Source organism: Xiphophorus couchianus, chromosome 12 (assembly GCF_001444195.1).
Source record: "Xiphophorus couchianus chromosome 12, X_couchianus-1.0, whole genome shotgun sequence".
Classification (NCBI taxonomy): Eukaryota; Metazoa; Chordata; class Actinopteri; order Cyprinodontiformes; family Poeciliidae; genus Xiphophorus; species Xiphophorus couchianus.
In genome coordinates this window covers 5,193,639-5,207,157 of record NC_040239.1, presented here as the reverse complement: position 1 = coordinate 5,207,157, position 13,519 = coordinate 5,193,639, and the positions used below count along the sequence as shown (strand labels likewise).

The following is a 13,519-nucleotide window of genomic DNA, read 5'->3' as shown; positions in this document are numbered from 1 at the left end:
GTATTATGGCAATAACTAACAATTACTTTAGCAATCAATTATTTTGGCGATTAAGGATTTAATCACATTTTTAAAAATGGCCAATTTCTGCATTTTTTTAATTTAGTCATTTAAGTCTTTTTATACAAAATTAGAAATACATAACATTGTAAATAAATAAATAATTTGATTACTTTTTAAAATGAGAAAATAAAAATGTTATTGCCTAAAATACAATTAACAATTATTTTAATAATTCGTTCATCATGATTAGTTCAATGTGTTATGATCAAACAAATGAAGGATTTAAATGGATTTGGAGCTAAATTGGGCTCACAAAGTGAAAAAAAATTAATCTGAGAAAAATTATTGGAACTGAAAAGATTTGAAACTGACAAATGATTTTGAAATAGAAGACAAAATTGAGACAAAAAAAGATTTGAAACTGAAAAACAGTTCAAAACTATGTTTCAGATTCAAGTTGGTTTTTTTTCCCCAAACATTTTCAGTGTAAGATTAAACTACCGAATAAAAAAATATGTTTATTTGAAGTTTTTTTTTTTTACAAATCTTTATAAAAGTTTCCGATACATTTGAAGGAACTCTAATAATTTTCTTCCCGTGAGATTTTTGAAACATGCTGTGAGTGAGGCGGCCATCTGCTGCCGTGTTGCCCAGTTGGCTGGCTCGTACCTCACTGAAGAGGCGCAGCTGGCGCGCCTGAGCAGTGGAAGTGGATGTTCTGCCACTTGCTGTCTCTGCGATGCCAGACACGCGTTTCCTCCGACTGGCTGGAGCGCGGCTGGCCCTGGTTGTCGACAAACTGAGTGAGCCGGATGTACGCGATGCAGGCGGCGTCCTCGCCGATCAGGTGGACGTGGGGGTTCAGGATGGTGGTGTGGATGGGCTTGTTGTTCTTAGCCAAAACTGATTTAAAAACAAACATTACTTATTTTAGATTATTCAAAAGAAGAAGAGAATGGAGATAAAAAGAGATCTACAGTGTCTTGGAAACGAATTTATGCTCCTGGAAGGTTTTCTCATTTTTGCGTAACAATAACAGCCTTCAGTGTACTTTATCTATGTTGTGTGAAATTGTAAACAAAAGCACAAAAAAGGCTAACAAAAAAAAAATTACTTTTATTTATGTTACATTTTCTGTTTAAGAAGATATACTGTAAACTTGCCACGGGAAAAAAAAGACAAAATGTCTTCGAGGGCCAAATTTGTGCTTTTCTTAAATTGCAGTCAGGGGCCACACAAAACTAATCCAATGGCCACAAATGACCCCCAGGTTTCATTTTGGACACCCCTGTTAAAGAGAATCCAATTAGCTTTGAAACAATTAATCAGATTAATTGTAACAAATTGATTATTGAAATAATTTACTAATCAATTCACTGTTAACTGAAGAATACAGACTCAAGAAAAGGCCAATTGCTGAAAAAACACAGTCAGAGTAGCAATTAAATCTAAACTATAAAATAAATATACATTTTGCATTTAAGACAAAAGAAAATCTTTGTTTGTAAATCTGTTTTACCCAAAACTTCTCTATGGCATTTTTAACTTCAACTGGTTCCACTGACATTGGAAGGCAATCACATCATATATTAGTCTAATTACCATAATTCACATCTGAGAAATGATCTGAGGGAATCTTAGATCTTAGAGAAAGTGGACTAAATATAGGAATAGAGGAATCTTAGGGAAACAAATGTTTATATCTTACGGTTCTCAAAGTAGAATCTGTGGAAATCCATGCCCTCTACCAGGTTTCCCAACGCCTCCGGCTCAAACGAAGTCAACCCAGGATCGCAGATCTTACTGACAACAGAACAGCAAGGCTTGTTTTCAAGATCCCAAATTATTCAAATGACACAAAGCATTCAAGAGATCCCAGACTCACGCGTAAGCGTCAAAGTCTCCATTGTTGATGGCCTCGATCAGCTGTTCGGTGATCTTGATGATTTCTTGTTTGCGTGCTGCAGAAAACAGAAGAAATACGTAAAAATAAAGGTAACCAACAACATGAGCTGGACTAAAGGAGGCAAGTTAGTTTAGTCATTTAAATACAACCAAACAAATGCTCTGGCAAAGGCGGCCATGACTCCACACAAAGCAGTTACTTTATTTTACAGAATTAATTAAAAGACAAAGTGGGAATTAAATGATGAATCAATCATTGAAATAATCATTAACTAATCTAGTAATCAATTAATTGTTGACTGGAGTCTACAGACTCAAAAAAAAGCCATTTGCTGAAAGAACAACATCGTCCGAACAGTAATTAAGCCAAAATATGCAAAAATAAATACATTTTTCATTTAAGATGAAAACTTTATCTCTTTTACACAGAACTCCTCAAGTGTTGCAGTTTTTTCTTCACCTGGTTCAAAATCTGTACAAAGAGACTCTCCTTTATGCAGCTTTTGCTGTCCAATTATTAATCAATTAAGAAAATAATAATCAACAGAATAGTCCTGCACTGTATTGATATTACGTCAAGCAGGAAAGGCTGATGTTGATGTTTTTTTAGCTACAGATGCACCTTTTGCTTCAAATGATCAAACATTCACTAAAGAAATGCTGTTGTTAAATTGTAGGTAATAAAATATTTGTTTATTTGCATCTTTTAATGTAATTCTAATATTTAAAATAGGCTTAAGTGGTTAAATGAAAAATCTGCAAACAATTTTAAAAATAATTTTTTTCCCCGATTAATCGACAGAATAACCGATTACTAAAATAATAATTAGATGCAGCTCTAAAATAAACAAGAAAAATCTCAGCAACTTCCAGATGTTGATCCTGAACAAACAGTTTAGTTTATTAAGGGAGCACACACACGCGCGCGCGCACACACACACACACACAGCCGCGCGGACGTGGCACATCGTCCAGTATCGTCACAAGCAATGTCACCTCTTGTATTGAAATACAAGTTAAAGCAGCCACCTGCAGTCAGCAGTAATCTACCAGCAGAGCATCAACGAGGTTTAATGAGGCTCAAAAACATAAAAATAAACCATCTGCATTTAGATCAACATGATCCACTTCACTTTGCAGAACATGCTTCTGTTTATCCAGATGTTAGCATCAATCCCAAACTGAAGTCCAAAGTCATCTGATCACAGCCTCTGATTGGCCACCATGCAGCAAGAGGGGCGGGGTTTGCTGTGGGCTTAGTACTCACTCTGGGATGAGGACAAAGAGGGGCTGGAGGGGGAGTGGGAGGGAAGTGGGGGAGTGGTGTGTGCAGGTGGAGGGGCCGGCTTGGTGACGGGGGCCGGCGCCGAGGTGGCGTCGCCGTCGGGTGCAGCGGGCGGCGGCACCCTGCGGACGCTGCTTACCAGGTCTGTGAGCCGGGACACTGAGGGGGTCCAGGATGGACGGATGGATGGATAGAATGATAGAGGAATACAGAGCAAATTACAAACAATAAGATGGGAAAAAAACATGAAGAAGATCAGAAAAATGAAGCAATGGGTAAATTTCAAGTCAATTTAAAAGCTGTTTTGGCACTTTCGCAAATTAGGTTATTTCATCAAATATGTTAATAGTTTCTGACACGCAGACATTATTTCATTTAAAATCCTCATTTTTGGGTGGATTAAAACAAGAATTTGTATTTTTTAATAGAAAGAGTTAATTTGCTATGTGATTTAATGTAATTTATGGAACTAGACTTAAATGAGAAGCTTAAATAAACTTTTACTTTGTTTTTTTAATATATATATATGTATATATATATACATATATATATAGATTTGAAGAGCGATGTTAGCAACAGAGTTACAAAGGTTACTTTATTAACAGCTTCATAGAAAATGTGTTATTTTGTAATTACATTTAGTATTTTTTTTCTCTAGTTTTCAAATTAACAAGACTTCTACATAAGTTTCTATCTCTTCACAGTTTACATAAATTGTCGTTTGACATATTTTCACATTTGGTATTTTTATGTTTTTAAAAAACGTTGCTCTTGGTCTTTTTGCACCTTTATCAGGGTTGTCATTGGACTTATAAAGGTTATTATTTATTTCTGGGGGTTAAAAATGACTGCCTTTTCTTAGATTTATACTGAACACTAGAGTAACTTTTGTGAAATATTGTATCTTGTTTTGGCTATTTTCCATTATTTTTAAAGACTGTTTTACTGAGGACATCCTGTAACTATGCAATGTTTTTGTGCAGCTTTTTAAATCACTTTCCTGCAGTTCTATTTATGGCCATTTAAAAGTACTTTTATATCTTGTTGCTCAAAGTTTGCATGCATCTCGTTGTAGAGCATAACAGCGCTAAATTTCAGCTTTCTCAATTCCCTTGTTCCACATCAGTTCTGACCCTGTTCTGTAATCTGTCCAAGCTTCTCATCATGCAGCATCTTGGCATGGTAGAGGAAAAGCAGATGCCAGATAAATGACTATAACTCTCATTTAGAGGTCGTTTACTGCTGAGTCTGTTTTGACTCCTGCCCACTTACTCTGCATGGGGACAACTGGAGTGTGTGGAGGGGAAGGGGCGGAGAGGGCAGCTGGAGGCGGAGTGCTGGATCTACCTTCTCCGTCGGTGATGGGCCCTGAGCCTCTACACACAGAGCCCAGCAGGTCAGCAAACTTCGCAGCAGCTAAATTTGGGAAGGGAGGAACATGGAGGCGTTTGAATTTCAAAGCGACCCCCAGAATCCACAAACTTCCTCGCCGTGAGCAGTTGTCATCAACAACATTTCTGCATAACATTCTGACAAAATCCATGCTTGGAAATGTGAGAAAAATAACACCAACACGAGAAATAAGCAGCGCTATTGTTGTTTTATTTGACGCCATGAGAGGGAGCCAAAGAGTAATTCAGAAAACAGCTGGAGGATTGACTTGAGAAAATTGAATTTAAAGCAATTTAATATATTTGTTCTAGGGCTGGGCAATATGGCTTGAAAAATTAAATCTCCAATTTTTTTCTACCAGATCCAATATAACTGATTTTTTTACTCGCTTTCTTTCCTAAAATAAAAAATAAAAAAGGGCTACAAGAACTTTTAACTACAAGAATATTGTCATTATTGGAATAAAGATGCAATTTTACCAGAAGAATGTCTTAAAATTAAGAGGAAAAAATATTTTTCAATGAGAAACAATTATTCCAGAGTGACCAGCTCAGTCCGTATGATTTTCCTTGAAATAGACTTTGTCATTTGCTCAAAGTCCTACCACTGATAATAATTTGATGCTGGTGTGTTAGAAGATTAAGTTTGTCCTATAACTTCATAAGATGATCAACATTCTAATTTCAATAAAAAAAATTTCATGTAGGAGTTATCTTAAAATTACTACTCTTTTTTCCTAATATTCTAAGTTTATTCTGGTAATTTAAAAAAATCATAATCTGCCCTTATATTCTATCTTTATTTATTTAGACTTTGAATTAGAGTGTCAAACAAGATGGCTGCACTGGGAGTGTTGACATCAGCATGAACTACGGAAACACAAAGAGAAAAAAATCTTGATTTTCAGAACATTAAAACATAAAAAAAAAAAAGATGAATTAATGAAACTGCTTTATTGCCCAGCCCTAATTTGTTAATTTCTCAATGCTGTTAGTAAATGTTTAAAAAGGCTCAGGTTAAAATCTAAAAATCTCATTTTGCAAAAGTCAGGGATCCGCTGGGATTTAGAGGTAAACAGCAGCAGGTGGATGATTTTAGTCCATGCAGGGATCAAATGGAAAACCACCACCCCCCAAAAAAACAACAAAAATGTTGTTTTTGGTATAAGATCAGAATGTTAGAGGCTGAACCTGGCAGTCCATGCTGACTTACAGTGCACAGCAGCTGAGGAGCCCTGAGTGCTATCAGGCTGGGAACTTGTGCTGGACTGCGCCTTAAGTGAGCTGTTGTCTAAGCTCTTTCCTGACAACATGCACACACAGAATGAGACCAAACACAAGTAAATCAAGAGATGAAACCCTGATGTTTTCCACCAGAGAAACAACACAATCGGGAAATAACGAAAGGAGCGGCGGAGACGACACAACAGGGGCTTGTAAACATGTAAAGACCCGATTTTTGTCCTCACACTGAGAAATTAAAGCAATTCCTTGCTTGAAGCAACTAAAGGTAATCATTACCATGGTTAATGACTCAATTTCATTCAGATTTACAGCTGGGGCTGCTGCTGCATATGGGGTTTTATTGTGACATTACCACGATTCTCACCAGAGAGCAAAAGATTGATGATGACAACGGTGATGGCTGCAGTAACGAGAATAATTACCCATACTGTTTGCTCACTTCGTTTTCTTAAAACTACAATGTATATTTCTCTATTTTTTATGTGACAGAGCAACACAAAGTACAACAAAAATTTCAAGTGGAAGGAAAAGAGAAAATGACTTTCAATACTGGTGACAAAAAAACTAAAAAGTGTGGTGAATAACTATCTTTACAATGATAACCCCAGTGCAAATATACCTTGAAAAGTTACTTGTTTGGCAAATAGAGTCCATATGAATGTAATTTAATCTCAGTGGTGATATGTGAAGACCTTAGAGAATGGGTGTCCAAACTGCAGCCTGAGGGCCATTTGTGGCTCTTGAATTGATTTTGCGGTCCCCAAACTGCAGTTCAAGAATGATACAAATTTGATCTGTTCAATAAAGGTGATTGATGTAGATGGAGACTTTCTATGTGGAATCAGGGTAAAATTATTACAGACACATTTTTCTTAGAATGGAAAATGTAAAGTATGACATAAAGTATTTGTATTTTTACAACCAAACTTTTATAATAGGTAGAACCACATCCATCCAGGCACTTTATTGAAAAGCTAAGTTATTAAACTTCGCTAAATATGGTAGACATTTTGAAAGAAAGTGACCCAAACCCTGTCTTTATAGAGAGAATAAGGAGAGAATACACTTGTTTGATCAAGTAAAAAAAAAAAAGGAAAACTAGATGCCTTTCTTTTACTACAGCAAACAAGCAAAATCCTTTTTATGTTCTTGGTCTACAATGAATAAAATCCCTTTCCTATATAAACTACTTTATTTGCTTGATTTTAGTTTTTGTTATTTTCTATTTGGTTCCACAATTTTGGCAAACACGGCAAAAGGTTTGCCCACTCCTGCCTTAGACGTTTATTTGAGAACATTGGCGACCAAAAAACATAATAAAAACCAAGAAATACAGCAAATGGGTCAGGAGTTGAATGGGAGGAGATGATAGGAAAAACAGGACAATTATGTATAAGAACCTGGTGGAGACTGAAAAAAAATTGAGACGGATGTGAAGGTTCAACATACAACTGGAGCTCTATGTCAAGACTTTGACATTGTTGTTCATAGATGTTCTCTGTCTTACACGACAGTTTGAGCTAAAACATAAAAATAAAAAATACAAAAATCATTCTTCAGTTCTTCTTAGCAAAAGGTGATTCTATAAAGTATAGCCTCAGTGAAGCTGAATACAAACACTCACTACCCTTCATATTTTATTTATAAAACATTTTAAATGCCATGCAACTTATTACTTCACAATTATGCACTACTCTGTGTGGATCCATCTAAAACAGGGGTCTCAAACTCAATTTACCCGGGGGCCGCTGGAGGTAGAGTCTGGGTGAGGCTGGGCCGCATTCACACACATGGTCTCCTCAGCCGAACCTTTCTGATTGCCTATTACCATATTTGGCCATAGTCAGGCTCTGTAACAGCCGTAATTGTGTAGTGTCTCTTTAAGATACTGTAGCATTGCTAATGATATCAGAAGTATGCGCCACGGCTTCTCTGTAGAGAGCGTGGGAGAAACGTGCTAGACGGACATGTTAGCTCCCTAACTTTTTAGTAATGTTACGGGTTGTTTGGACGCTGCTCAATTTTCATGTCTGATAATATAGCAGCCGTTCAACTGGGCTTTGTAAGGTTGGTGAAGAGCGTTTTTATTAAAGGACAACACTGGGGAATTCCCAGTACCAGTGTGGTTGTGAGTTTTTGACTGTCCTGACGAATCTGCCGCCTCCTCTCCTCCCTTAAACTCAACCCAAGCATTACAGCGCCTAACCTTAATTACGTTACACTGATCAGCAACTTCCGGGTCTAGACTGGATGCTGAAGCACGTGAAGCGGGAGCGGCCGCGGAAATTGCGCATGTACCGCATGCAAATAATGACAAATAGAAAATGCAAATAGGCCCGGCCGATGTCCCGCCCCCGAGAGCAATATACTCCACCGTGATTGGTAAGTTCGTTCAGCTCTGCACACAACACTGAAAAGTGCCAATTATATCAAACTCGCAGGCCGCACTAACATTAAACTTTCATATTAAGGCGGGGTCCACAAACTATTGTCCCGAGGGCCGCAGTTGGCCCGCGGGCCGCGAGTTTGAGACCCCTGATCTAAAACATTCAATGAAATCCTCTGAAGTTTGTAGTAATGAGTGAAAAGGTTGAAGGAAAATTAATACTTTTGCAAGACATTCATTCACATGAATGTGATTCTTAAAAAGTACCATGCATGTGGGAAAAATCCCAATGAAGATCTGCACACTTCAATCTTCTAAGAGCAAGGGTAACATCAGAAACAATGACTTGTTTGACTTGTCAATAACTTACAACAACCCTGTAAATAACAAACTCAGTAAATGTTCTTCAGAATAACTATCTGTCTCAAAAACAAGCAGCATAAAACGTAACTGAGTCTAACAAGTAGCATAGTATTGAGGCCAATACAACAGATTGCATCCTCCAAAAGTCAACCTGGGTGTTGGATTACAAAGCAGCTGTCCAGCACTAACCTGACAAGACCCCAAAATGACTATGAAGGCACAAACTGTTCCAGACGAGCACGAGCGACCCCTCCTCCCGCGCTCACCTAGCCCATGAGGTGTTCTCTGCGCTGTCACCCCCGTTTAAATCTCAAGATCCATAAAAGTGCCGTGTGAGACGAATGCCTTCCAGGGGTGGCGCTAGAAGAACGGCGTGTGTTCACGCCTCTCTGGGCGGTCCGTTGCGGTTTCCAGCCACCAAAGCTAAATTTAGGTGGCCTCCCCCTTTTTTAGCCTCAACGTCTCTGTCAAAGGTGCCCCAACCCTGCCCAAGCCTCCTACAGGGGTGTGGTGGTAGGGCTGAATTTGATAGAGGAGGACTGTCGGGCTTTTAGGACTACAAGTACATTAACAATTCATTAGTGGTTTTAATATGGCCAGTGAAATAAAATCTTAGCCAGATGTTGGTAACAACCCAGGTAATTTAAACACATTTTAAGGAACATTTTTTTTTTTAAATTATGGGCTAAACTGGAATAAAAGAGGAACAGAAAGCCAAAAAAAAATCCCAGTGTCAAAACAATGTCAGTATTTAGAAATAGATATTTTCACAAAAAAGTCTGTTGCAAAACATGCTTGCTGTATTTCTAAACCATTTAATTATTCTTATTTATTAGTTTCTTTTGTTTTTTTGCAGTTATTTGTTATTTCTTACATTGTGTGTGAATTGTGAGACAGTTATTTTTTTGTTTTTAAGCATATGCACTGACTGATGGCACTTTTTAAATTTCGTTATATATATTCCTTTATTTAATCAGGTAAACCCCGTTGAGATCTAGATCTCATTTTCAAGAGGGACCTGAGCAAAAAATTTGCAATACATGGCAACCTGGTTACAAGATAAAAACAATTAATACATATGCACAAATATAAAACAATAAAAACAATTTAAAAACAATGACACTGTTTCATAGAATCTTTAAAAAGATTCGTTGTTCTTGTGACAATGACAATAAAGATTTATCTATCTATCTAATGTGCCAGTGAGCGTCACAAGCTGCATTTCCATTGACCTTAAAATTGTGCAAAATGGAATTACAAGAATAAATGTGCTAAATTGAATTACATAAATTTTGAAAAAACTCACTTTTGCTTCTGCTCTGAGATGAGGTGATTTCTCAACTACAAAGAAATTAATTTATTTTGCAGAACTGCAATGGAAACACTTTTGTTTTGCGTCATGAGTCATGTGCTCAACAAACAAAAGCTACCACTGGCAGGAAAGATGAAGTAGATAACAGGAAGTGTTTATTAATGACAAAACTTATTCACATGTCATTTTCATAGAATTTTCTATTAAATAAAAACACTGCAATTGCGAAATTATGGTTTTTTTTTTATCATAGCAGATTGCTTGAGTTGTTGCTGATATCTAGAGTGAATCTTATGTCACTGGCCCCACTAGAAATGTTCAATAATTATTTCACCCACTGTCATCTTCATTATTGCAAAGGGATGTTTAGAAGCAATAAAGCGAGGTTATTACGTTTCTAGAAGTGATGCATTTCTGTTATGCATGCTATTAAAGGATCAAACCAATCAGAAGAAATGTAAGAGAGTCAATTGGTGTGTTTGGGTTTCCCACATTACATCGTAAACTACCCGATAAAATGAAAAACATTCAATTTATTTGCTCCCTCATAAAATGTTGCTGTGACGACACAACTTCAACACAGCTTTCAAGCTTTAAAGGTTTTTCTAAAGATATCAAGATGGAAAAAGCCATACTTTTTTTTTTGACCAACTCCGTAGCAAAGTTTCTGAATATATCTGGATGTACATACTTAAAGTTTTGGCAGCCTCAAGCCTTCAATGTTCTGCTGTAAAAATTGTTTTCTCAGCTAAAACGTGAAGTCGTACCTTTCAGCCACTCAGTAATAGCAGCACAGCAGTTGGTTGCAAAGGAAATTGAAGGCAGGCTGGTGATGTTGCTGACCAGGGAGACAAACTCCTTTCTGAGGCAAGTCTGCAAGGACTGCTTTGTGTTAAAAGAGCAGCACTCTGAAATTTTACGTCTTTTCACATAAAATCACATATTGGAAATGGCAAAGATTGGCATCATGCAAATTTAGATTATCTGGATAATTCTGGAAACAAGTCAGTCAATCAAAAATTATAACTGAACCCTAAACAAATTAGTCATAATGTGGCGTAAAAACTACATTGGGTTGGATGCCGGATTTGTCTCTCTTCACAACAACAATACAATCATTTAAATTAACTGGAAGCATCAGTAGCAATGAGGATCAATCTGATTGGTTAAAAATAATTCAAAATGTGAATTCACTTCACTTGGAAATTAAACACCATACTATTTACAGCAACCAAACAGTTTTTGAAACATTGTTATTGTGCATATTAACAATATGAGAAAATATTAATATACTCAATGCTCAATTTAAAATCACTGGCTCCAAATTAATCAGACAAAACAAATGTTTTAGACGTATTAACAGACTCAATCCTGAAAACGGTTCACGTTTGTGCCTGGTCTCATCCTTTCCTCATGTTATCCTAGTTAGCAAATCGCTTCTGATATTTACTGAAAAATGGCTGCAAGCACAATCACAGTTGCCTCTTTTGCTTCAGCAAAAAACAACAACAATTTTGGTCAGAATTTTCCAGCTTTATTGTCACTAAAACTAAAGCTGAAATGAGGTGTTAGTCATTATCGATTGCAAAAAAACTCTAACCATCATAAAAATCCAGAAAAAAAAAATCGCCTTGCAGTTTTAAAATATTGAGCAGATTAATAACACTTTAAAAAACAAAAAAAAGCAGATAAATTAACAGACTACTGCTTCTGTTGCACTTTACTGTTGTTTTGTCTTTCTAACTCTGGTTTGGCTTTCATGCAGTTCTCAGCTGTGCTTGGTAGGGAAATAAAAAAAAAAATCACAAAGAGGAAGAGAAGATGGAAGTGCACATTCTGTTCTGTGTGCTTGACACTGAAATGAAGCATTCATGACCCCATTTAGACACATTGTACTCAGCTGAGATGTTGAAAGCGGGGCTTTTTCTCTGTGCTGAACTCCGCAGGCTAGAAAAACTCAGCCACACCCACAGAAGCTAAAAAAAAGACTTGAAACAAAAGCGCAGTGTGGAGTTTCTTTTCTAATATGCAGGCTATGTTCTGCTCAGCGGCAACTGTGCCAGCTGAATATTAGACCAGGCGTATTGGCATTTTGAGGAACGGATTACTCAGGATCCTCGATTCGACCCAACATATTTGAAGGGAGCCAAACTGAAGCAGCTGAACAAAACATGTAATATTTTGCAGCCCGTCCTCTCACCTCTCAGACACACCAACAATCACACAGCAGGTGACAAAATGCATCATGATGAGGCAATGCAGCCGGGCTCCACCAGGGGTCAGTAAAATGTTAGCTTCAGCTGATTTAAAGCACAGCGGAAACATCAGATACATTTTTATTTTTTATGAAGAAGAATTCTCTCAACAATTATAATGTGCTGCAGGATCTTTTCGTGGGCGTCTACACACAAATAAAAAGAGAACATGGAGTTATTTTCTCCAGAAAATAACTCCATTATTCAAAATCCAGAACATAAGCAGGAAACATCCAGTGACAAGGGCATTTATCAGCGGCTTCCATAAAATATAAAATCAGGATTCCAGCACACTTTTAAAGTCCAAAGTCTATTGTTTATCAGGACTTGAATAAGATGGATGGAACAAAAGAAGGAAGGATGAAAAGAAGGAAGGAAAGACAAATGATTGGTTAAATAAATTAACTGAGGATGGAAGGAAGATGGATGGATGGATGGGTGAATGAATAAAGGACATAAGGAAGGAAAGTATGAAGGAAGGAAGAAAGGATAATATATGAATAGATGGATAGATAGAAGGAAGGATGGATAAATGATTGGTCATATAAATTAAATGATGGATGGATGGATGGATGGATGAACAGATAGGCAAACAGAAGGCTTGACGCATTGACGAATGCTAAAAACGGTTGGATGAACAGATGAATGAATGGTTTAAATGGCTGGATTGATGGATGTACAGACAAATACATGAATCCATGAATGGCTGGATCTATGGATGGATGGATAGATGGGCAAATGGTTGGGTGACAATCATCAACAGATGTATGGATGACAGAAATGCTTGGATGGACAGCTAAATAGACAAACAGAAAATTGGATGGACAGATAATTGGTTGGACGGACAGATTTACTGTAGGACAAATAACATGACTGATTGGTTCGTGGATGAAGGATGAACAGAGATAGACAAAGAGATGGGGAGCTACGCAGTGTTTGTCTGTAAATAATTTTCTTTTTGCCACTGAGACGCAAAATATTTCAGTCCCGCAAACAACAAAGACAGAGATAAAACAAAGGCTTAATTTTAGAGGCTGTACAGATTGTTACAACAAATATTCACAAACTGAATCTTTTCACAAAGAGGCTCTTTCTGTAGCAAAGCTGTCAGGAACACAAACCTGCCTCTCTGAAAAAGAAGAAACCCTGCTGAAAATCTAAGCAAGCTACCAGGCAACCAAAAAGAAGAAAACATTTTTTATTTCCTCCGCTGTTGTAAAACGTACTCATCTGCCTGATATGATATTCATGATTGCAGTTACACAAGCTGGCTGCCTAAGAAACGGCATCATAAAAACATCAAGTGCTTGTAAAATAAATCCTGTAATTTACTGCTTCTGTAACGTCAGTGAACAGAAGCTCAGACTCGTTTGT

At 37.1% G+C, this 13,519-nt stretch overlaps 1 protein-coding gene across 36 annotated transcripts in view; it reads right to left on the bottom strand.

Annotated features, from left to right (window-relative positions):
- camk2b1 (calcium/calmodulin-dependent protein kinase (CaM kinase) II beta 1) overlaps positions 1-13,519 on the bottom strand; it is an 84,593-nt gene that overhangs the window by 6,864 nt on the left and 64,210 nt on the right. For 19 of the 36 annotated variants that reach the window (XM_028034609.1, XM_028034615.1, XM_028034619.1 and 16 more), the window contains 6 exons: positions 5,798-5,887; positions 4,466-4,609; positions 3,176-3,352; positions 1,889-1,964; positions 1,712-1,806; positions 673-906 (listed from right to left, as the gene is read on the bottom strand). In XM_028034609.1, coding sequence (XP_027890410.1) covers positions 674-906; positions 1,712-1,806; positions 1,889-1,964; positions 3,176-3,352; positions 4,466-4,609; positions 5,798-5,887 — 815 coding nt within the window. In that variant the 3' untranslated portion in view covers position 673. The remainder of the gene's footprint in view (positions 1-672; positions 907-1,711; positions 1,807-1,888; positions 1,965-3,175; positions 3,353-4,465; positions 4,610-5,797; positions 5,888-13,519) is intronic. The other 17 variants (XM_028034645.1, XM_028034646.1, XM_028034633.1 and 14 more) reach the window with 1 other exon arrangement.